The 26065-nt window shown below is 43.2% G+C and overlaps 1 protein-coding gene and 1 non-coding gene across 3 annotated transcripts; one reads left to right on the top strand and one right to left on the bottom strand.

Annotated features, from left to right (window-relative positions):
• Positions 1-3540: 3540 nt before the first annotated feature.
• Positions 3541-22151, bottom strand: PGLYRP4 (peptidoglycan recognition protein 4). 2 transcript variants are annotated; one of them, XM_055359702.2, is made up of 9 exons: positions 21863-22151; positions 21219-21313; positions 19431-19520; positions 18498-18699; positions 16422-16540; positions 14952-15104; positions 13716-13914; positions 10518-10636; positions 3541-4300 (listed from the first exon to the last, which is right to left on the bottom strand). In XM_055359702.2, the coding sequence occupies exons 1-9, from the start codon at positions 21868-21870 to the stop codon at positions 4122-4124; spliced, it is 1164 nt and encodes a 387-aa protein (XP_055215677.1). In that variant the 5' UTR covers positions 21871-22151; the 3' UTR covers positions 3541-4121. The 2 variants fall into 2 exon arrangements, with proteins under 2 accessions (XP_055215677.1, XP_055215684.1); XM_055359709.2 differs by having other exon boundaries at positions 13722-13914.
• Positions 4977-5083, top strand: LOC115932153 (U6 spliceosomal RNA). The gene has a single exon (XR_004068476.2). It is a non-coding gene; the product is annotated as a U6 spliceosomal RNA (small nuclear RNA).
• Positions 22152-26065: the final 3914 nt, after the last annotated feature.

The raw sequence follows: 26065 nt of genomic DNA, 5'->3' as shown, positions 1-26065 counted from the left end.
TATAAGAAGGTATTAATTACAGATGCCATTTCTTTAACGTTTAGGACAGGTTAGGTTTTCTATTCCTTCTTGTGTCAAATTTGGTGATGTGCACCTTTTTAGAAATTTTTCTATTTAATGTCAGTTTGCAAATGTATTGAATACTGCTTTTCATACTATCTTCTTACTATGTCTTCAATGATCTTCAGTAATGTTCCTTGCTTAATTTCTGACATTAGTTATATATGTTTCTCCTTCACCCCCTCTTTCTCAGTTAGACTCATTAGAATTTTACCAATTAATCTTTTTTAAGATTAATTTTAGACATCAGGACAGGTTCCAAGATGGCTGAATAGGAACAGCTCCAGTTTACAGCTCCCGGCGTGAGTGATGCAGAAGACAGGTGATTTCTGCATTTCCAACTGAGGTACTGGGTTCATCTCACTGGGGCTTGTCGGACAGTGGGTGCAGCCCACGGAGTGTGAGCCAAAGCAGGGCGGGGCATCGCCTCACCTGGGAAGCACAAGGGGTCACGGAATTCCCTTTTCCAGCCAAGGGAAGCCATGACAGATGGTACCTGGAAAATTGGGACACTCCCACCCTAATACTGTGCTTTTCCAACAGTCTTAGCAAATGGCACACCAGGAGATTATATCCCGCACCTGGTTCAGAGGGTCCCACCCCCACAGAGCCTCGCTCACTGCTAGCACAGTCTGAGATCGAACTGCAAGGCAGCAGCGAGGCTAGGGGAGGGGCGTCCACCATTGCTGAAGCTTGAGTAGGTAAACAGTCCACAGACCTTTCATCAGTTGGGAGCTGTGTGTGTGACGTTAACAGTCATTAATGCCTAGATTTTTTATTAGGGCTTGCAAGGTGATGATATTCCATTTCTACCATTACTTTTTCAGGTATTTATTAGAGTACATCTATTAGGAGAAGTTCTCTACTATTTGGTTATTCAATTGTATTCTGTGTATAGGAAAGGAAGAATAGTTACATTTCTCTTTGCCTTTTTTTACAAGTTTTAAAGTAAAAAAGTACGTTCAGTGGATGTCCTAGCAGTGACAATTCAGGGTTTTTTTTAGTATTATTATGAATGTGTTGATTTAAACTTAACAAGCTCAGACCCATTGCAGTTGTTGTTGCTATTTATGCTCATATTGTCATTAGCCATTAGACACTGGAATTTTCCCATTAGACAGTAGAAATTTCCCAAGTCCTTTTGACCCAATATGAGAAATATTTAATAGCTTCATTGCTACCTGATATGATAAAATGTTTTAACTTATATGTTTCCCATCCCAGACCTGAAATCAGCCATTTCTCTAAGAACTGTTGATTTCTTTTACTGGGAAATGGTATTTTAAGATCACAACTTGGGGGCTACAGATACTTATTGCTACCATATTGATCGGGTTTCTGGGCCCTTTCAGTGAGCAAAGGTAAAATTATTTAAGGTGAAACACCTCATATGTTCATAAATGAGTTCACCCTATTGTTTTTTTAATTCACATCCAGGGACACAGTATTTCACTTAACCTCTGCTGTGTTAATCTGTATCTCCTTTTCCCACACTGAGAATCCTACTTTCAAAAACACTGGGGATGATAGAACTAGAATATCACATAATTACTCATTTGTTTGATTCAACATCTCATACTAAACTTTCTTCTAATAACAATATTAATATTAGAACTATAATATGACTAAAATGATTTTAAAAACTAACTGGCAGATGCTCTCCTTATTCTCTCCCCACTTTTTTACAGTTCTACCTTATACTACATTGTCAGAGTTCATAAACATTACATACAATACTATTTTTCTAATAACTTTCATTTGGTCTTAATTCTACAAGTAAATATATATTAAATGCTTACCACCAGTCATAATGCCAGTGTCTCTAAAGTTATTTTGGTCATTTTTAAAGACATTCTCCTGTAGAGTCTTACAAAGAGTCTCATGGGAATAGTATTCACAGAGTTCTTCCATGTTCATGAGAGTTTATCTGTGACCCTTGTACATAAAAGTCAATTTGATTGAACATAATCCTTGGATCACATTTTTTCTTATTTTTAAAATGTGTTATTATATTTTCTCCTAGCCCAAAATGTTGTTGTCAATAAGTCTGATGATATTTTTCTCTCTTATTAGTAATTTGTTTTTTTGTTTTTTCCTGAATGCCCAAAGGATATTTTCCACTAAAGAGAATGAGTTCTTAAAAATCCATTAGTTCAAATAGACCATATGTTTGCATTCATCATTTTGAGTGCATCATTTCTGGTATGAAGTGTGCCCTTTAAAAACAAAATTTCAAATTTTTTTTATTTCAGGAGGTGTTTCTAGCATAGTAGTTTTGAATATTTGTTCTGTTCCTTTACTTCAGTTTTCTTCTTTAGGGACTCCAGTTACATGTATACTTGTATCTTGTATCTTCTTTGCCTATCTTTTATATTTATCACTTTCTCTCTAATTATTTTAATGTTACTTTTTAGTTTATTTTTTATTTTAGAATTTTCCTTCGTTTTATCTTATTTTTCTTTAAAGATATTATCCATTATGTATATCCACTTTTAACATTTTTTTTTACTGGTTATTTCTGAAATTGATATTTCCTTTATTTCTTATTCTCTTCTGAGCCCCATTACCTTATTTCTGAGTTTTTGTACTTTCCATTAATTGTTCTTTCATATCTTGTATTATTTTCCTAATTATTTTAGCTCAGTTTGAAATTGTAGTTTATAGTTTTCACCCATAAGCATGTCTTTATGTAATGCTTTTATTTTCTTTATTCTGCTCCTGATTCTATTTTTATCTTAAAATGACTTTATGTGGGTTTGAACCTCAATTATTTTCTGTTGTTTATTTTATATATTAGCTTTCCTCAACTTTAAAGATGTATGGTTTTGAAAAGCTTTTTTAATTCAATCATTCTGGAACACCATTATTTTTTTCAAGTAAATGTTCAACATTATGATGGCTTATATTCAGAGAGCTTCTTGCTCCACTGCCTTTCCACACTTTCATGTGAGCTTCTTTTTTGTTTTTTCTTTTTTTAATCTCTTAGGCCTGGACTGAATTAGATTCTGTTTCCAGCAGTTCTCCCCTGTGGGGCTTTGTTCTAGAAGGGAATTTTAGCTGGCTAGTTTTGAGAAGCATAGGACTCAAACCGTTGCAGTTCCTGCAGATCTTACTACAGAATCCTTTGTGTTTACACACCATTGGAGTGTGCAAAAAGGCCTCTTGATTTTAGATGCTAAGCTGTCAAAAATTTGGGGTAAAAATATCTTGGTTATTTTAGGTTCTCATGTCCACCAGACACCCTGTTGCTTCTCTTTGCTTCCTCTTACACAGATGCTGGTACCATAGAGATCTTATGGCTCTTGGACTGAGAGGGAACAGAAACACAGAAAATGCTGGTGGTATGTGGGCACTGTCCAGAAAGTTGTTCTCCAAATAGGAGATGATGTAGTGAATTGGCAAGGTGAACATGAATTTGGATCTCTTCATTCATTTATTCATCCATTTCTCTAATAAACATCAGTAGAACCTATTAAATTTCAGACACTGCTGAGAAACAGAGGACATAGAGATGAATAAAACACAGTTCCTCCCCTGGAGAAACTCACAACCAAGTAGAAAGGATAGACTTATCTATAAATAATGACAGCTGTTAAATAAGGGCTGCATCCAAATATATACAAGTTTATGTGTAAGCAAGGAAGGGTGGTCACGTTGACCCGAGTTATGGGTGAGGGGTGATAGGTGGGAGGTGGGGGCTGCCAGGCAGACACCAGGGGAAGGCTCACCAGGCAAAGGGGAATGGAGAGAGAGAGAGAAATGAAACAATAACCAGACCATTGTCTCACCTGGCTGAGGAGTTGGGTTTCCAGGGGAGAGGAAGGTAAGGAGAGAAGAAGTCTGGACTCAGACTCAGAGGGCTGTGAATGTCCAGCTATGAGGTTTGGAGGCCCTTGGAGGATGTTGGCAGGAAAGGGCATGATCATCCCAACCTGAAAAAGGAGGCACAGGACGGTGTGGCAGGGGAGGAGGGCAAAAGGTGTTGAGACAAGCTGGATGGTTAGGACAGGAGAGACCTGACACGGGAGGGAGAGCAGTCTCAGAAGGACCTGGGGCTTCTCTCAGTGTTTGAAATGAGGCCAGGTGCTGATGATGTTGTACAAAGCCTGCCCAGGAGACAAGGTTCGGGCCACATCACTGTGGCCCACCAGCAGGTAGTTGGGAGTCAGGTACCCCTTGACCATGGCACACTGGATCAGGTCTTGGGCTGCCTCTAGTGCTGCAGCATTGGGTGGTATACCTGCAAAACACAGCAGCCCATTGTCCACAGGATTACAGGGCACCCTGCAAAATAGAACATATCCCCAGAACACACCCTCATCACCAAGCTAATAGATTCCACTGTTGGCAGCCTCCCTAGAGACAGGCAAAAAAAACAAGGTCAAGACTTCAGATTTCTTAGTGCCAAAGTTTTCCTGAATCAAAAGAGCCAACCCTGGGATAATATATTCCTCTGGGGATATACAAAGCTTTTATCCACTGCAAAAGTTTAGCCTGGTAGTTCTTTATAAGGGTGCAATTTAGCCCCCCAAAGGACATTTGACAATGTCATGAGATATTTTTGGTTGTGAAAACTGGGATGCAGGGGAATACTAGTCGGTAGAAGCCAAGGATACTGCTAAACATCCTAGGACAGGACAGCCTCCGACAACAATGAATTATCTGAGCCAAAATATCAATTGTACTGAGGCTGAGAAACTTGATTTAATCACAATGTACTGCCTGTACCCTTTCATGTCTAGCTCAATGCTCAGCCCAGTATCAAGTCACAGTCCTGATTCACCCCATCCCCAGACCCAATGCCCATTTTAGTATGGGCCATGTCACTGAATCAGCCCCAGTGACATGACCTCATCTTTTCAGAGGTTCAGTGAAAGGCCCTTGAGTCTAAACAAACTGATTAAGAGCTTTGAGTTGTTCTCACTTTGGTAGGACATACATTAAAATTGGAATGATACAGAGAAGATTAGCGTGGCCCCTGAAGTAGGATGACATGCAAATTCGTGAAGCATTCCATATTTGTATGGAGAAATAAAGTGTTTCCTAAAGGAGCAAATGCTAAGGGAATTTGTCACCACTAGGCTGGTCCTATAAGAAATGCTCAAAGAAGTTCTACACATGGAAACTAAAGGGCAATACACACTATCATAAAAACATATGAAAGTACAAAACTCACAGGACTTATAAAGCAATTACTCAATCAAGACTGCAAAGCAACTGGGTAACCATTAACATTATGACAGGAATAAATCCTCACATATCAATATTCATCTTAAACAAAAATGAACTAAAGGCTTCACTTAAAAAATATAGGCTGACGAATGAATAAAAACACAAAATCCAACTGTATGCTGCTTACAAGAAACCCCCTAACTGGTAAATAAATTTACAGACTCAAAATCAAGGGTAGAGAAAGATATTTCATGTAAATGGAAACCAAAAAGGAGGAGTTGCTACACTATATCAAGTAAAACAGACTTTAAGTCAAAACAGTTAAAAAAAAAGATAAAGAAGTTCATTATGTAATGATAAAAGGATCAATTCAATAAGAAGCTATAACAATCCTAAATATATATGCACCCAACTCATATATATATAATGCAACATTAATTCAAGATGGATTAAAAACTGAAATTTAAGATCTCATTACCAGAGCACCCACATTCATAAAACAAATACTGCTAGACCTAATAATAGAGACGAATGGCAATATAATAATAGTGGGGAGCTTCAACACCCCACTGACAGCACTAGACAGATCATCAAGGCAGAAAATCAACAAAGAAACTCTAGACTTAAATTGGACTCTAGATCAAATAGACCTAGCAGACATTTACAGAACTTTCTAGTCAACAATGGCAGAATATATATTCATCTCTTCTGCACACAGAACATTCTCAAAAATAGACCATATGCTAGGCCACAAAGCAAGCCTCAATAAATTTTTTAAAAATTAAAATCATATCAAGTATCTTGTTGGACCACAGTGGAAGAAAACTAGAAATCAATACCAAGAGTAACTCTCAAAACTATACAAATACACGGAAATTAAACAACCTGCTCCTGAATGGTCATTGGGTCGATGATAAAATGAAGGCCAAAATTAAAGATTTTTTGAAATAAATGAAAATAGAGACACAACATGCCAAAGCCTCTGGGATACAACAAACAACAGTGATAAGATGGAATGTTACAGCATCAAATGCCTCTATCAGAAAGATAGAAAGGTCTCAAATTAACAACCTAATGTCACAACTCAAAAAAATAGAAAATCTAGAACAAAAAAAAACCAAAACTAGCAGAAGAAATAATAAAGATCACAGCAGAACTAAATGCTATTGTGTAGAACTTCTTTGAGCATTTGGTCTCTATATGAGACCAAAAAAAAAAAAGAAATAGAAAGGATCAATGAAACAAAAAGTTGGTTATTTGAAAAGATAAACAGAACAGAACTCACAGACCACTAGCTAGATTAACCAAGAAAAAAAGAGATAAGATTAGAACACCCACAATCAGAAATAATAAAGGTTGCATTACAGTTGATACCACAGAAATAACAAAAGATTGTCAGAGATTACTATGAGCATCTCTATGCATAAAAACTAAAAAACCTAGAGGAAATGGATAAATTCCTGGAAACATACAACATCCCAAGACTGAACCAGGAAGAAATAGAAATCATTAATAGACCAATAACAAATAATTAAATTGAATAAGTAATTAAAAAAAGATTCTCCCAACAACAAAAAGCCCAGGACCAGATGGATTCACAGCCGAATTCTACCAGATGTAAAAGGAAGAATACCAACCCTACTAAAATTGTTCCCAAAAACTAAGGAGGGGGAATCCTCCCCAACTCATCTACAAAGCCACTCTGATACCAACGCCAGGTAAGGACACAAAAACAACAACCAAAACTACAGGCCAATAGCCCTGATTATTATTCATGCAAAAGTTCACAACAAAAATCTAGCGAACTAAATCCAACAACACATCAAAAAGTTAATTCCCACAATCAGGTGGGCTTTATTCCTGGGAAGCAGAGATGGTTCAACATATGCAAATAAATAAATGTGATTCACCACATAAGCAGAATTAAAACAAAAACTATATAATAGTTTTGATGCAGAAAAAGCATTCAATTAAATCCAACATTACTTCATGATAAAAACTCTCAAGAAACTAGGCATCAAAAGAACATACCTCAGAAGAAAAAATCCATATATGACAAAATCACAATCAACATCATACTGAATGGTAAGAAGTTGAAAACATTCCCCCTAAGAACTAGAAAAAGACAAAGATGCCCACTTTCACCACTCCTATTCAACACAGTATTGAAGAAAACAATCATGCAAGAGAGAGAAATAAAAGGCACCCAAATTGGAAAAGAGGAAGTCAAATCATCTCTGTTCACTGATGATATAATCTTATACTTACAAAACCCTCAAGACTCCTTCAAAAGACTCCTATATTTAATAAATAATTTCAGTACTTTCAAGATACAAAATCAATGTACAAAAATCAGTAGCATTTCTATACACCAATAACAAGCTAAGAACCAAATCAAGACCTCAATTCCATATACAATAGCTACATATAGATAGATATAGATAGATAAATACACCTGTTATATATAGGTGTGTATATGTTTGTATGTATATATATGTATTCCTAGTGTGTATATATATGTATTCCTAATATATATATGTATTCCTAGTATGTGTATGTGTGTGTATAAATATATATATATATATATATATATATATATATATATACCAAGGAGGTGAAAGATCTCTACAAGAAGAACTACAAAACACTGATGAAAAAAATTGTAGATGACACAAACAAATGAGAAGAAATCCCATGCTCATGGATTTGAAGGATCAGTGTCATTAAAGTGACCATACTGCCTAAAGCAATCTACAGATTCAATGCAGTTCCTATCAAATTACAAACATCATTTTTCACAGAATTTGAAAAAACTATTCTATAATTCATATGGAACTAAGAAAGAACCCAAATAGCCAAAGCAATTCTAAGTAAAAAGAATAAAGCTGGAGGTATCATATTACCTGACTTCAAATTATACTACAAGACTATAGTAACCAAATTAGCATAGTACTGGTATAAAAACAGATACATAGATCAATGGAACACAATAGAGAACCCAGAAGTAAAGCCACATAGCTACACTCAACTGATCTTTGACAAAGTTGACGAAAACATACACCAGGGAAAGGACACCCTATTGAATAAATGGTGCTGAGAAAGTTGGATAGTCACATGCAGAAGAATGAAACTAGACCCACTGTATATAAACATTAACTCAAGATGGATTAAAGACTTAAATTTAAGATCTCAAACTATAAAAATCTTAGAAGAAAACCTAGGAAAAAACTCTTCTGGAAATGGGCCTAGGCAAAGCATTTATGACTAAGTCCTCAAAAGCAAATGCAACAAAAACAAAAAAAGACAAATAGGACTTAATTAAACTAAAATATTTCTTCACAGCAAAAGAAATAATCAACAGAGTAAACAGACAACCTACAGAATGGAGAAAATGTGTGCAAACTATGCATCTGACAAAGAGCTAATATCCAGAATCTACAAGGAACTCAAACAACTTTTAAGGAAAAAAGTCAGCTCATTAAAAAGTGAGCAAAGGACGTAGACAGACGTTTTTCAAAAGAAGACATGCTAGCAGCCAAAAACCGTGAAAAAATGCTCAACATTACTAATCATCAGAGAAATGCAAATTAAAATCACAATGAGATACCATCTTACACCAGTCAGATTGACAGAGACCGAGACCATCCTGGCCAACATGGTGAAACCCTGTCTCTACTAAAAATTAAAAAATTAGCTGGGTGTGGTGGCATGCACCTGTAGTCCTAGCTACTCGGGAGGCTGAGGCAGGAGAATTGCTTGAACCCAGGTGGCGGAGGTTGCAGTGAGCCGAGATCACACCACTGCACTCCAGCCTGGCGACAGAGCAAGACTCTGTCTAAATAAATAAATAAATAAATAAATAAATAAATAAGTCAAAAAATAACAGATGTTGCTGAGGATGCAGAGAAAAGGGAATGCTTACACACTATTGATGAGAATGTAAATTAGTACAACCTCTATGGAGATTTATCAAAGAGCTAAAAATAAAATAGCCATTTGATTCAGCAATCCAAATAGTATCACCCCAAAGAAAAAGAAATCATTATATCAAAAAGACATTTGCACTCATATGTTTATCTCAACACTATTCATAACAGCAAAGGCATTGAATCACTTCAATGTCCATCAATGGATGACTGAATAAAGAAAAGGTAGGGTGTGTGTGTGTGTGTGTGTGTGTGTGTGTGTGTGTGTGTGTACACCATAGAATACTATTCAGCCATTAAAAAATGAAATCATGGCACGGTGGCTCACTTTGGGAGGCCGAGACGGGAGGATCATGAGGTCAGGAGTTCGAGACGAGTCTGGCCAACATGATGAAAGCCTGTCTCTACTAAAAATACAAAAATTAGCCAGGTGTGGTGGCATATGCCTGTAGTCCTAGCTACTCGGGAGGTTGAGGCCAGAGAATCGCTTGAACCCAGGAGGCGGAGGTTTCAGTAAGCCAAAACTGCACATTGTGTTCCAGCCTGGGTGACAGAGCGAGACTCCATCTCAAAAAAAGAGAGAAAAGAAAAGAAATCATGTCTTTTACAGCAACATAAGTGGAAATGGAGGCCATATTCCTAAGTGAAATGACTCAAAAACAGAAAATGAAAAACTACATGTTCTCACTTATAAATGAAAGCTAAACAATGGGTACATATTGGCACACAGAGTACAATAATAGACATCAGAGACTTCAAAAGGTGGGAAGGTAAGAGCAGGATTAGGGATAAGACGTTATTTAATGGGTACCATGTACACTACTCAGGTGATGGGTACACTGAAAGCCCAGACTTCACCACTGTGTAATATATCCATGTAACACAATGGATTTGTAGCCCCTAAATCTATAAAAATGAAAAAAAAAGTAAAATAGAGCTCTGAGCCATGACAATTCTCAGTGTGCACTCTCAGTGCAAAGACTGGGGCTCACTGTGGCTTTGGCATATAAGGCAAAGTGTCTCTACATTGTTGTCATGGTAACCAAGAGAAGATGCATCTGCTGACCAAGATGAGCTAAAAATAAGCACAAAGATCTTTTCCCCTTACTTTGCATGTTCCTTACATATTGGAAGAAACAGACATTTGGCTGGGTGTAAAGGAGGGTAGATATAGGGTGAGCATTATGTCTGGGGGTCACCTCTGGTCACACTCAGCTGAGTCAAATGTTGGATTGGAAGCTGGGTCAATCAAGCATATGCAGGCACTAAAATGACGCTTGAGACTGAGACTGTCTTCCATGTCAGATGCTCTCTTTCAAATACCATGCAATGACCCTACTGACCAAAGCATCCACTTACCTGTGAAGGTGCCCATGAAGGTAATGCCCAGGGCAATGTCATCGTAGCCAGGGGTGGAGGAGCCTTGGACATTCCAGCCCACCCCTTCATAAATGGCGCCATCCTGGCCCACCAGGAAGCTAGAGGACCACAAGGGGAGATGGAGACCAGCATGAAATTCTGGAATTGTTTCTCTCTTTCATGTATTAATTTATTCATGTCTTTACTGCTTCAGACTTTGATTATCTATTGGATTCTAAGCACTGGGTTACAGAAACAAGACAGAGTCCTTGCCAATGGAGTGCTGGTAAACTAGCTCAGGTGGAATGAGGGAGGCAGGGTAGGGAGAGGGAATCCCAGTTTACAGCATATGCTGATTTCTGTGGTGTAAACCTCTCACTATAGCAGATTTCAGGTGACCAACAATTTAACAACCAGCTCTCAAAATTCCAGAATCTCTAACAATCAGCTCTCATGAGCTGGCACAAGCCCATTCAGCTCCAGCACACCACTGCGGCCCCCCAGGTAGCTCACAGTCAATGAAGATAAAAGAGAATGACAGCTTTCAATCCCTAGGCCTTTTCTCCTTCTCACCAAGAAAACCGTTTCCCCCAAGGTGGCCCAGGATCTCCCTACCATTAAATACAAAGTAAACTTCCCCAGTCTTTCCTGACTTGATCTCTCTGTACATTTGACTCTGCCACCTCTCTTGACTTCTCCAAACACTCTCTTCCCTTAGCTTCCATCACACCACACTCTCTTGGCTTTCTTCTCCAGCTGCTCTCCCTCCACACCTCATCTTCCTGCACCCTTTCCTTAAATGTGAGATTCCTCAGGATGCTATCCTGAGCCCTCTTCTCCCCATACTCCACACAGGACTAACCCATCCACTTCCTTGGCTTCAGTTGCTATCCATGAAAGTCCGCATGTTCACAACTGGACCCATCTTCTTCCTCACCTGTTCCCCTTTCTGGGCTCCCCATCTTGGTGAAAGGCATGGTCACCCACCCACCCATTGGCCCCAGCCAGGAATACAGGCATCAGCCCACCCACTTCATCCACTCATTAACCCAGGCTTGTCAATGATGTCTCCCAACTACACTCCCTGATCTGCCCTGCACCCTGGTCATTAACCATTAACCTCCACTGACCTCTGAAATTCTTCCACTTCTCTCTGTAACCTCTGCTACCATCACAGGGATGTCACCACTCAGTCCTGCCTGGATTGCTGCACAGTCCTCAGATCTCACGGCCTCCAGTTCCACCCTTTCCCATCCAGTCCATTCCTAAAGGGTAGCCAGACTGGTCTTTCTAAATACAAATCTTACTATGTCAAAACCCTGTTTTCAGTCCCTCAGCACTGAGTGCACACACCCCAGCTTAAGTTACAAGATCCTTCTGACATGGACCCTGTCTGCCTCCCCAGCACCAGCTCTACCACACTCCTCTTTGACATCTATATTTATCCCAGTGAACTTCTCTCAGCTCCCCACAGGCACCTCTCTCAGGCTGGAATTCAGTCCTTTCCACAGAGGCCATTTCCCTCTTCCTGAATCACTCTTCCTGCTTTCTCCTCCCACTCAACTGTAAGGCCTCAGCTAATCTGATGCTCCCACAGGGATTGTTTCCTTCACACCTATTTTCCTGGCATCCTAAACCTCCCGTCTACCCTCCATGTGTCCCCTATCATAATGTTTAACCTACCCTGCTAGAACTTATTTGTTTGAATTATTTTTCTTCCTCACTAAAGCATTGGCTCCATGCAGGCAAGAACCGTATCTGTGAGGCACATCCAATGGCATCCCCAGAGTAGCCTTGTGCCACGCAGAGTACCCATTCAATTACATGTTCAGTGAATTGTAATTTATGAAGGAGGGAGTGTGTCATCCTGACTACAGACCACCTCAATGAAAGAAAATGACACAGTCATAATGCTATAATAGGAGAGGATACAATACAAGGTCCAAGTCAAGGGACAGGCAACTACCCTCTGAGACCTGAATGGAAAAAAGGAAAGGGCCTCCCCTCAGCCTCCACCACTTTCCAGTTTAGGCTTTCCAAATTTACAGTACATTTTCAGGTATCCACTCTTATTAAAGACAGCAACGCTGCAAGTAATCCTGTATGGCAGGACCTAGCAAAGCACTTGGTAGGTTCTGATACATCATAGGTGTTGGAGGGAAGGTGTTCTCCTATCTTGAAAAGGGTGCTACTAAAATGGGGACCGAGAGCAAGGGGCCAGAGAGGGGAGAGACAGTCAGCCCAGAATCATGTACCAAGCAATGGTAAATTCATTGCTAAGCCATAAATGGCCCTAGAGTTAAGGGTTCCTTCTATGAATGTACATGAATATGCCAAATGGGCTACCAGTAGCCTTTTCTTAGATTTAAAATTTAGTGTGATTGTTCCTGATGGGACGTTACATGGGGTCTAACGCCGGATGTCTTATCTGCAAACTCTGAAAGCATCCTTCAAGAAATTTCTACTTGTTTTGTGGACTATTCATTTTGTGTGTTTGTGTAGCAGTTTTTAAAATCAATACTTTTTAATGGAAACATCTTGATCAAAAATGTGTCACAGAATTTTGAGACCCTTTAAGATAATGCTTAATGGGGAAAAAAAAGAAATGTTTACTCTTCCACTTAGGTCGGTGTCTTCCTTATTAAAGAATCACAGACCTTAGCATTAGAGAAATCAAAAGATAGTATTTGGTCTCTCCCCCGCCTTCAGACAGGAAGGATATTCTTCCCAAGGAAGTTGGTGGTTTCTAGAAGCAGAGAAGCAGCACGGGTCTACCATGAGAGGGAACCACTTCAGGTTGTGGCCAAAGTGAGCAGCAGAGCCCCAGTCTCTGAGTAGGAGGCGGTGGTTACACAAACAAAGCACAATCTTTCGATTATCTTTTCTACAGGTGTCACAATCTTTCACGCGTACTGCTTCCTCCAGTGACTTTTTGGCAGAGTTTTAGCATCCGTCATGCCAGTGTACTACCTTTAGTAGGTACACGTCTTGAGAACATGTTTGGGCAAATGACTACCCCCTTGGCTATCTCCTAAGAAAGACCCAGGCAGGGTCGTGTGATGAATTCATTTGGTTATCCATACAGTGCCTCTCCTATGGTGACTACCCAGTAAATATTAGTTCCCTTTCCCCTTCCTTTCAAAGGTTCAGTTTCTGCCCCCAAGGGAAGAGAAGCCCAGGGTACCCAGACCCACTCACTTATACCCAATGTCGCATGACTTGAGCCTGTCTATGTAGAAAGACTGGATGTCCCGGACCAGCAGGCGGCACTCATCAGAAATGTTGCAGGTCCTCCTGGCAGTGTGGATAATGATGCCATACTTCGCTGGGAGAGTCATCCTGGGACAGTGGGTCTCCCTGGCTCCCCACACAGACCGTGGGACAATGCTGGGGCAAGCTGAGGTGGGGCGAGAAACCACAGAGGGTTCATCTTCCCCATCTATGCCAGCCACTTCTCCACTGTAGGCTGATATAATGCTCAGGACCCTCAACTTCCCAAACCCCTCTGGGTCTCCCACCCTGCCCCCAACAGTGGGACTTGAGAGCAGACAGTGTCCCGCAGTGGGACATGGACATTTTATTCCAAGAATATGTATTTGAGTCATTTGTAATCCATGAAACTCTCTATCAATGTAAGTGATCATTTATGTTAACAGATGGCACCAGACATCAAATTTACTCAAGGCTTTAATATAATAGAGATGAATCTTCTTTCAATCTTGATTAAGCCCAAGAAAAGGCTGAAAGTGCTTATTAAATTTACTGTTTTTGATGTTGCTGCTTGTTAAACTCAAAATGGTATCCACCTTTTATTATCTGAATTATGTTAAGCTCTTTCTTTAAAGTCTGTGTAAGTGGTGGTCTAAGTTTTCTGCAGCACTTCAGTCTATTCGTGTTGTTTTGGTTTTTGTATTCAGAAATGTGTGTTAGTGTGTGTGTGTTCATGTGTAAACATATGAGTGTATAAATATGTGTATAAATGTATCCAGTCCCTTTCCATTGTTTCCTCCCTTGCACTTTTCTCCATATAACATACCAAATATGTCACTTATTTATTTGCTTTTTGTCTTTCTCTGCCCTCTAGACTGAAACTTCATGAGGCCAGGGACTTTTGCTTTTCATTCCTGAGTATATTTTCAGGGTCTAGAAGGTGTTCAGTAATTGCTTGTTGAGTGATGGAAGAAAGGAGTGTGCATATATGACACCAGGGATAATGCTATGGCTCTTTCATATGAGGAATCTGGGGGACAAAGAGGTGGCCTGGAGGTTTCCTCTCAAGATTTGCCAGCCCCAAGAGTTCAGAGAGTTGGGTGGCCAGTTGCCTTCCAGAAGGAATCTAATGGGCCCTACTGAAAAGGTCACTCCCAATGGTATTTGCGAGTTAGTTGGGGTGAGCCCAGTGGCAGGCCCAGTAGGGTTGAAGAAAGGTCTTACCTTTCTTCAGGCTTGTCTTCTGCCGAGGGGCCAGGCAGTTCTCGCCTTTCACAAGAAGTGGCTGAACATAACTGGATGACAGGTGGCCCTTCTGGACAGCATAGGTGATTAGGTTTTCCATGGCCGACAGGGCAGCAGGACTGGGACTGTGGCCTAGAAGAGAGAAATCTGTGGGAAACCTCCACCCAGCCTGAGTTTCAGGGGATCTTTTGGGGAAGGAGAAGATGCTCTGCCAGCCCCTGCACAGCTGATGGAGAGGAAGAAAAGGGAACAGGTTATGCCCCCAGTTGGAGAGGCTGAGAATTAAGGATCTTCCTGGAAAGATCTCTCAGTGGCTCAAAATGAAGTCCTTTCTCATCCCAAATACCTGCCAAACTTCACCTCCTCTCTCCATGAAAGAGCTCAGAAGCAGCACCAAGCCCAGCAGCACCCACCAGGCCAGGCCAGGGTTTCCCATCAGAAGGGGCCCCTCCAGGCATGTGTCAGGCTCTTTGCCTACAATAACTCATTTAATCCGCAGCACAAACCTCTGAGAGATGCTATTATTAACTGCATTATTTGTGAAGAGGAACTTGAGGCTCTGAGAAGTAACATGCTCAAGATCCCAAGCTAACAACAAATGGAAATGAGTAGTCATGAAAACAAAAGCAAAAACAAGATAAACACAGAGTCCTCTGGAATGCTGGGGAAACCACCCAGGAGCTGGAGATAAAAGATACGGACCATGTTCTGATTCCTCTCCTTCTAGCTGTGTCACTTGGGGTCATCGACCTCTCTGAAACCCAGACTGCACCTCTGCACAACAGGGGTCATGAAATCTAGCTGGACTATCTCAAAAGGTACTGGAAGGGGAAAATGAGAAACTAGGTATGTAAGATCTCTGTTAACGAGAAAGGGTACACAAATTCAAAGGAATGGTCCTGGAGTACATATGTTAAGATGCATGTGGCAAGGGGCCTTGGAGCAACAGTCCAGAAAGAAGTGGAAGAGAGTCAGAGATTAGGGGACCCAGAGTGTCTTTTTTTTTTTTAGAAATATATAGAAAATCTAGGAGTAAGAGATGAAAGGAAGAGGTGCCTGGCAGGAACTTGGAAATCATGGCCCACAGCCACAGAATGGTCAGAGCTCAAGAGGAAGATGTGTTAGTCATTGACGTAGAGGAGAGAGCTGAAGCCCAGATAAGCTTGCAGAGAGACGACTGGTCAGCATCTCCACATACAAGATGGCTAGAGGAAGAGGAGCCTGTTTACAGGGGTTGAGAAGGAAGCCAGGGCGGTAGGAAGAGACCCTTCACAAAGTCATTTCCTGGAAATCAAGGAAGAAGAAAATTCCAAGAGAGAGTGGGTCTTCAGAGAAGTATGAGAAGGATAAGAAGACAGCAGAGTAGCAGATAGCTACTTCCCACGAAGTGGCCCCTGAGACAAAGGATTTGAGAACTCTTTGGAGAAGGTGAGCTGTGATAACTGTTACCTTTCTTAGTGCCGAAGAAGGCAAAGCCCAGGGAGATGTTGTTGTAGCCTTGGGTGTGCACTCCTTGGATATTCCAGCCAACACCTTCATACACCCTGCCATCATCCCCAACCAGGAAACTATGGAGCAAGATAATACAGGTTTCATGGCTGGCACTGTAGGACATTCCTGAGAGGTGAAACCACTTACCCAGCCTCAAAATGGAGAAGGACTGAAGCCATGTTCACTAAAAGGAATTTGCACAAACTCTTCCCAGACATTGAAAAGAACAAGTCATTTATACTAGTCCTTAGAATTCAGAAGGACCCACTCTCACACTCCCTACCACCTTCCCTTTTCAGAGGAGGCAGTTTTACCATAAATCATTCTACATGCTCAGGAGAAGAGGTCCTAGAGGTTCCATGGTAACTGATCACACAATGGAAGGCTCTTCTGTCTTCCACACTTCCTTAAACAGGGCTCTCCTACCTCCTCCAAAGTGTGTGCTGCCTGTGTGATCCACGCAGAGCTGTTCATTTGATTTCTCCCTGTCACATAACTGTCCTACATTGACTTCCCAAGAAATAGCTCCTGAGACAAGGATGAGGATGCAGGCACTTCATCTGCAAAGGGATCTAACAGAGCAGGAGCACCATCATCTCAGACAAACACCACCACTTTAAGTTCCAGCTCCCTTTCTAGCCTCATGTATTTCAAGGAAATCACTTCTCTTCTAAAAACAAGCAGCCAGAAAGAGCAGACAGTAAAACACAGATAAGACAGCTCAGGCACAGAGAGAGGTGGGAGGAAAGTCCCTTGAGTAACTGCCAAACTTCACCCTCATACAATTGGCCCCAGTAAAACAGTGGGCCTTAATAAGCACATTCCTTTCCCTTCAGGTGCACTAAGATAAGGAAGCTAAAAGCAGACTGGGGGGTGGTGGGGATATGCCTGCAGCTGCAGAAAGATGTATGGGAACAGACACACAACTCTCCCTCCCAGATAAGCACAACAAAGACTCAGAAGCAGTCCAAGCCTCTGATAAACTCTCCCACCCTGAAACCTTAAAAACTCTTAGTCTGTAAGAGAGTAGGCTCTGACCTAACTTGGACAAAAGCCTCTCTCAGTTTTGTTTTTTCTAAAATAAACCAGTCCTCAACTGTCGAGCCACCTTTCCTGTTTCTTTCCTCTTTAATTCTTACAGGATCCCAGAAGCCAGGGTGAGGAGAGTGAGACAGAAGGAAGAAAGCCAGCAAAGTATGTGAAATTGGGCTGGCTCACAGTGGCTACCTGTGGCTCCACCCCACCCTGTGCCCTTCCCAGGAGCTGTGTACATGCGCTTTAGAACTGCCTCTCATAAGGGCTGGGGTTGAGGAGGCTACACACCAAGCCCTGTCCCCCAGGAAGGCATTCACTCCCTTTTGTTGTCAGGGGCTGGGGGAAGGTCTGAAGCAGGAAAGCAGAGAGATGTGTTGGGCACTTGAGGCAGGAAGCCATCACCACACTCAGGAAATGTCCACAGCTAGCCAAAGTCAGAGGTGAGCCAAGGGCATGTGGTATGGGCACCAGTACAACCTACTAGAGCGATCATTACAGGAACAGATGGACATTTGCCTCACTGAGGCTGGGCCCATGTGTGAGGTGTGGAGGAGCACACCAGGGATGAAGAGAGCCAGTTTAGGCTCCATGGGTCCATAGATATGTGACTTCAAATTAATCAGCCTCCCTCCCTTGGGCCCCTCTTCCCAGGGCAAAGAGATGGTGACACCTGCCTACCAGTCGGGAGAGCTAAAGCCCTCATGTATGAGGAAGTCGTTTGCAATCTGTAGTGTGCTGTGCAAGCAAGGGTTGGGGGAGGGTAGAGAATACAGTTATTACTTAACCTTCCTTGCTTCCTCCTGGGAGCTCTCAGAGACAGGCACCTCACAGAAAAATCCAAAGGATTGGGAGTTTCATGAGGGTTTTAAATATTTTATTCATTATAAAACATATAGGACCACAACCCAGAAAATGAGGAAAAGGGATGAGAAGGGACAGGAGAAGCATCCCAGGAAGCAACACTGACCATGTGCCGTGGGGCCCAGACCCAGCTCTTACTTGTAGGCCACATCACACCCACTGTTGTTGTGGACATGATGGGCCTGCAGTTCCCGCAGTCTCTGGCTGCAGACTGTCTGGTCGTGACACTCCAGTCCAGGGACATGGTGTATAACAAGGACATTCACTGGCGTGGTCAGCTGAATACTGCAGCCAACAGCTTCTGCCCCCCATGCCTTGCGAGAGACCGTGGTGGAGACATCTGTGGGAAGGCCTTGGGGACGTCACTCAGTGCACCTGCCCCATCACTACCACATTAGCCGGCCAGGCTGAACATGCAGGCATGGGCTGTGTCGGCCCCGTGGTAGTGGAAGAGCCTTCAGCAGGCAGGTGCACCTGCCCTGCCCACCTCTGCATCCCCATCTCTCCAACACTCACCCCGAACACAGACTCTGCACCTGGCCAGGGAGCCTAATGCTTTGCTCCCCCATCCCATAATGTCCCCTACTCATCTCTTCCCCTGCTGTGGTCCAGGCTCTGCACTTCAGGAAGCATCACCTGCTTATCCCTGGGGAAAGCCCTGAGCAGCCTGGCTTGGTGTTACCTCAGCATTCAATGTGTACTCTCTGATCATTTCCTCTGTGGTTCTGAGTGTTCCCTGAGGGGACTGCATCTTCTCCCCCCAGCAGGGGCTATGTCTCCCCCTCAGTCGGAGGACTCCCTGAGGGCAAGGTTTGGGTCTCCCTCCACAGGGGGTCCCTGTCTGCAGAGGCTGTTTCCCCACTTCCTGGGTTTCTAGCCCTCCAGCACCAGCCTTCCATCCCAAGGACCTGGGTAATCAATGCAAGTGGTTTACTGGTACTGCTCTCTGCACTTCAACCCCATTTTCCCCCTCCCAGTCACATGTGGCTTTGCAGACCTCAGAAACATTTCCGATCACATGAAAAACCCCAGCTCGTCCCAAAACCCCCTTACTATCCAGATCCAGTTTACCTTTTTCAGTGAGCTGGGAGATGTTCTCAAATAGGTACTGGAGCCCCTCTGATACCTGTTTAGCTTGTGTTTTGTTCCAGGAGGAATCACCTGCAAAGGAATAATCCCATTTTGCATCAGAGAGCACCAATACCAGCCATCATGGTGGCACCAGCTCTGAACAGAAACAGCCATCCCCTCTCCACTGCCCCTCTGCCTCCTCAAATCCCAGAGCCCCCTCTAAGAAATCTCTCTGGGCTGACCAGAGAGCCACCTGTAATAGTAGCAGGTGGCATAACTTCCTTCCATGCCAACTCTGGGAAATCCCCCGGGATAGGCAAGGAGTTGGGAATGTTATCCTTTTCTCATGAGCTGTATCTACACACACAATTGGCGGAAAAAAAAAAAAAACTGGAAATGTATTCAGACACTACAAAACCACAAAGTCCTCTCTTGTGTGCATTTTACCGAAGCAACGGGGAAGCGTGTGTGAAGAACGGGTTAGAATTACCTGCACGGCTCAGACCAGTTCCCCCAGGATTGATTTTAGGGGCGTGTGCTATGCCCATTCTCCCGTCTGAAGGCCCGTGGGGGATGGGCAGGGTGTTGATTGAGACCCTTACCCACAAGGAGCTTTCTCTTATTGACAATCACAAACCCAAGCCATAGGCTGGACTCTGAATGACATCATAATAATACAAATGTAATCCTTGCTCCTGTTTATTTGCTTTTACTGCCCACGTATTGCTATATCTTCAGGTGCATTATCTCATTTAATCCTCACAGTGAGTTTAGGAAGTCATAACTATCTCAGTTTTCAGATGGGAAAATAAAGGTTTATAGAGCTTAATTGCTTGTTTAAAATCATTCCTAGAGGCAGAGCGAGGACTTGAATCCAGGTCTATAGGCTCCAAGTTCTGTGCTCTATGTACAATCTATTCTTTCTCCTTAAGAGAGAGTAGGTTTGGGGGTTTTTTTTCGTTTTGTTTTGTTTTGTTTTTTGTTTGTTTGTTTGTTTGAGACGGAGTCTCACTCTGTCACCAGGCTGGAGTGCAGTGGCTCGATCTTGGCTCACTACAACCTCTGCCTCCCGAGTTCAAGCAGTTCTCTCATGCCTCCCTCCCGAGTAGCTGGGACTACAGGAGCACACCAGATGGAGTTTCACCATGTTGGCCAGGATGGTCTCGATCTCTTGACCTCCTTATCGGCCCGCCTCGGCTTCCCAAAGTGCTGGGATTACAGGCGTGAGCAACTGCGCCCGGCCAAGAGAGAATGGGTTTGTTTTTGTTTGTTTGTCGGTTTGTTTGTTTTTTGAGACAAGTTCTCGCTCTGTCACCCAGGTTGGAGTGCAGTGGCACAATCTCATCTCACTACAACCTCCATCTCCTGGCTTCAAGCAATTCTCCTACCTCAGCCTCCCTCCTGAGTAGCTGGAACTAGAAGCAAGCGCCACCACACCCAGCTAATTTTTGTGTTTTTAGTAGAGACATGGTTTCACCATGTTGGCCAGGATGGTCTCGATCTCTTAACCTCGTGATCTGCCCACCTAGGCCTCCCAAAGTGCTGGGATTACAAGCATGAGCCACCACCCCTGGCCAAGAGAGAGTAGTTTTTTTTGTTGTTGTTTGTTTGTTTTTGAGACAAGTTCTTCCTCTGTCACTCAGGCTGGAGTGCAGTGGTGGGATCTCGGCTCATTGCAGCCTTGAACTCCTCAGGCTCAGATGGACAGTAGGTATTTTTTAATTCCTATTATGAGACTTTAGGATCACCCTTCTCGGTTGCTCTTTGGCCCAGGGAAAGAAAACTTACCCCAGGCCTGGAGACCCAGAGCAGAGAAGACAAGAAGCCACGGCAGCATCCCCACGTGGTCCCAGGACACCAATCTGGAGAGGGTGGATGGCAGCCTGAGAGAGACGCTGACAGTTGTTAACATGACCATTCTCAATCTGCAGAGCATCCCAAACCCTGACTGCAGTGGGTGCCATCTGCCTCCTCTACCATCCTGTGGCCTCCTGAGGGCCAGCACCTGCTTCAGTCTTCTCAGGGCCCCCAGCATACAGCAGGTGCTCAGCATCCCTGTCCTATTATTACCCGAGGAACTCAATTTCATCATGTGCCCACGGCGTGCAAGGCTGTGTACACACTTGCACATGCAGTCTTATTTAATTAGTCCTCACACTAATCCTGTCATGTAAGACTGTTTACCCCCATTTTTACAGACAAAGGAAGTAAGATCCAAGAATGGTACAACCGAGAAATCCAGACTCATATGGATGGGTCTGATGCAGAGAATCCCTTCCCAGCTGGGAATATGCCAGATGAGGGAGATATAGGAGTAGGAGGGGTTCCTAGTTCTAGGGCAGAGGAAATCCAATCCTTAACACTCTTTCTGGTGGATTCCAGTCCCTTTGCTGGAAGAGGGCTTCTGAAGAAGAAACACATACTCAACTCACAGATACATGTGGGTCCTGTGCTGTCCCAGCCCAGCAGGTCAGGGTGCAGTGAGCTTGCCCCTGATTGGCCAGCAGCTCCTTCCCTTCCAGACTTGGCCTCCAGGCCCTGCCCTTCTTCACCAACTGGTGCCTTCTCCTCCAGCCTTCACTCTCCCTGGCCCTAGAGGGCACTCCCTCCCTGGAAATGGAGCACTCGGGCTCTAGCTTCCCAGAGAGAAGAAGAGAGCCCAGGATCCCTAACAAAAGATGGGAGAGAAGGGAAGACAGAAGGCAAGGCTCTGAGCCAGCTCCTTTCACAGCACCTGGAGAAATGCAAGTGGGACCAGACTCAGGCTGAGAGCACCTGGGGACCCGCCCTGTGAATAAGCCCAGGTAGCTCCTCCCTGGGAAAGGGCAAGATTGCCCAACACTCCAGAGAGCTCGTCCTCAGCCCCAACCTAGGAAAGCCTGCAGGGCCTGAGGGTTGTGTCTGCAACATCTAGAAACTTCCTGCCTGTGAAGATCTGCTCCAGGAGCCTGAAGACTGTGGATTGAAGTCACTCACCAACACCACCTTTTACCAGGGTCATGAGCAGGGTCAGGATGGACAGAGAGAGACTGGGAGGTACAATCTCAGGAAACAGCTCACGATGCCTAATTCTGCCCCAATAGCTTACATGCCTGCCCATCATTCTCCCGCCTGCCACTCCCTACCGTCGGCATCAAGCTGCCACCTACCACAGAAAGCCTCCCACAAACCAAGAATCTCCAGCTCCTCGCCATGTTCCAGTTGTCACCTAATCTCATTCCACATTCTGCAACCTGGACTTCCAGCCCTTGAGTCTTCACAGAGGAAACTCTGCATGACACTTTCCAAGAACGCAGTAGGATGCAGTCTCCACGGGGACCTGCAGAGCCTCTCATGTCCCGGAGGGTGGGGCAGCCTCCCTAGACACTTAGGAAGTGCCCTGAATCCAGAACGGTTGCTCTCAGTGAGCTGCAGTCCCACTCTCAGACTGGGCTCCCCAAGAGCACTCTCTGGATGGGGCCCCTTGAGCATGCGCCAGGTCTACCTGGCATTCATCCCAGTCATGCACCCAGACCCAGGCTGGAGCTGTGTGATGAGCAGGGGCTGCTGAGCTCTGTCCTGGGGTGAGGGTGAATGTGGGGCACAGCCGGAGACAGAGATGAAGGAGACCAAGAACTGCAGCCTGGGACCAGCACTGTAGGGACCCTGGTAGTTTCCCCAGCCTGGCAACATGCTGTTTCTCCATGCCTTTTGCTGGCCACCCATCCTAGATAAGTAGAACAGCTCTCAAAATGAGAAGGTTTCTGGGCTTGCATCCGGGGCACCAAGGACTTGAGGAGACTCGGTTCCCCTTTTTGGAGCGGCTTGGGGAGGGGAAGCCCAAGAAGAGATTGGGTGGTGGCTGCCAAAGGGGACCAACAGATTCTCTGCCCCATCCAGAGACCAACAGATTCTTGAGGACTAACAGACTGGGGGCTGTCCGGGACGAGGGCATCAGGAGGGAGGAAGAGAGCAGTGTGGGTTGTCCCTCTCTGATTCTGTGAACTCAGAATCCCGAGAGGACCTCCTAAGTCCTAAATTATCTGGCCCCCAGCCCCATCTCACTCCACGCTGCCAGAGCAGGCTCCCAGTGCTCTCTGCCCCACCTCCCACCATCTCAGGACCCTTCCCAAGTGCCCAGCCTCGCTCCCCACCTGGGCCCAGAGGCTCCACTTCAGCCTGGCATCTTTGGAAAGGGCTCCGTGACTAGTTGGGACTGGTAGAGGCTCAGAATCTCTCTTCTCCATTCTAGCACCTGTATGAATTGTAATTATAATCTCCTCAAGAGCAGTTCCCAAGTGTATCTCTTTACCTGCCTTTAATACTATCATTATTTATATTTACATTTTTTTGTCCTCTGTCTTAAGCTTCCCTCCAGCTGTGAATTTCACAGAGGTGGGAATTTACTTTATTCTGTAGTCTCGGGGTTTAGCTTAGTGTCTGGCATAATGCTGACACATGTTAGAAACTCAATAAGCATTTGTCAGATAAGGAAGGAAGGAAGGGAGGGAGGGAGAGAGAGAGAGGGAGAGAGAGAGAAAGAAAGAAAGGAAACAAGAAAGAAAGAAAGAAAGAAAGAAAGAAAGAAAGAAAGAAAGAAAGAAAGAAAGAAAGAAAGAAAGAAAGAAAGAAAGAAAAAAAGAAAGAAAGAAAGAAAGAAAGAAAGAAAGAAAGAAAGAAAGAAAGAAAGAAAGACTTAAAACAGGACACACTTTTAAAAGGTGTCAAAAGAAGAAATGGAAAGGAAAAGCAAGCCAGCACGCCGACCTGCTTCAAATAATGCATACCTTCAAGTACCTAAGGCAGTGGTTCTCAAAAAGTGGCCCAGGGGAAACTGGGGGACCCCAAGACCCCTTGGGGTGGTCCATGAGATCAAAACTAATTCCAGAACAATATTCTCTGAACTGCCCACCACAGGAAACTGCCCACAAACCAAGACTCCCGGCTCCTCACTTTCCTCACTGTGCTGATATTTGCACTGATGACACAAAAACAATGGTAGAAAAAACCGTTAGAGACGTGAACCTATGTGTGGCGTCAGACTGCACTAGCAGTCATTGTATTCCTCACAATGTATTCTTTCAAGAAAGGGAGGCTCACTTAGGAATGTTCTTGATGAAGCAGTGAAAATTACTCATTTTATTAAATCTCAACCCTGATTCTCTCAAGGAAAAGCATTTGTGTGCTACAGTTGTGAGCTGAACCAGCCACTTTTTCATGGACGCCATGAACAAATAACATAGAACAAATGATAGCCAAACTATGGATACTCATATTTGGGTATGCGGCATACATTTTCTTGAAAATTAACAAAGTGAGCCTTTCACTTCCGGGAAAACAACTAGAATTTGTTAGCATAATAAAATTGGAGCTTTCAGGCAAAAATTTGAATTTTGGAAAATTTGTGTCTGCCACCATGAGTTTGACAGCTTCCCAATATTTGAAGACTACTGACAGGATCAGTGGTGATATTAACAAATGTGATGGGGCTTTTTGGCTTTTTTTGTTTTGTTTTGTTTTGTTTGTTTTTGAGACGGAATCTATCTCTGTCGCCCAGGCTGGAGTGCAGTGGCACGATCTCTGCTCGCTGCAACCTCTGCCTCCCGGGTTCAAGTGATTCTCCTGTCTCAGTGTCCCAAGTAGCTGAGACTACAGGCATGTGCTACCACACATGGCTAATTTTTTGTATTTTTAGTAGAGATGGGGTTTCATAGTGTTAGCCAGCATGGTCTCGATCTCCTCACCTCATGATCTGCCCGCCTCAGCCTCCCAAAGTGCTGGGATTACAGGCGTGAACCACTATGCCCGGCCAAATGTGGTTTATTTATATGTGTGTGTGATATATATAAATATGTATATATATTGAGTAATAAATGATGTCAGCATTTAGAAGACGTACATAACTCAGTCAACCAATATTTTCCAAACGATCAATATATGAAGTCACAAAGTCACAAAGTTTGGATAAAAGATCCATTAAATTTTAAGAGGCACCAATTGATTCTAATGTAACAGAGAACAAATAATTCATTGATATGGTTTCAGACTCTACGTTGCAACTAACCTTTGAGAAACCATCACTTGTTGGGTTTTGATGTAATATGAGAGAAGAATATCCACAATTATATATTTAAAATCTATTAATGTATTCATCCCCTTTGCAACTACTTATCTGTGGGAGATTGGATTTTCTTCAAATCTACAACCAAAGCAACACACAGCAATACCTTGTATGCAGAAGTAGATGTGATAAACCAGCTGTCTTCTTTGAAGCCATACAGTAAAAAGGTCTGCAAAAATGTGAAAAAAAACACTCTTCTCACTAGCTTTTGACATATATATATATATATAATTATTTTTAATTGTTTAAAAATGTGGTAATACGTAATGTGTTTATTAATGGTACTTTAAGTGAGTTAATAAATCATTTTAAATTTTTTAAACTTTTAATGTAGTAAATACTGATACATCTAATCCACAAAAGCTCTTTGGGATACTCAATAACTTCTATGAATACATATAAAAGGGTCCAGAGAGCAAAAAGATTAAAAACCTGGGGCCAAAGGAATCCCACAGGCTGTCCTGATGCAGATAGGCCACAAGGTGGCAGCATGCGCCCTCTGATAACTCCGGAGCCACTTTCACTCACTAGGAGT

This window comes from Gorilla gorilla, chromosome 1 (genome assembly GCF_029281585.2).
Source record: "Gorilla gorilla gorilla isolate KB3781 chromosome 1, NHGRI_mGorGor1-v2.1_pri, whole genome shotgun sequence".
Lineage (NCBI taxonomy): Eukaryota > Metazoa > Chordata > Mammalia > Primates > Hominidae > Gorilla > Gorilla gorilla.
Note: the sequence above shows the minus strand (reverse complement) of the source record. Positions and strands in the feature narration are given on the sequence as shown.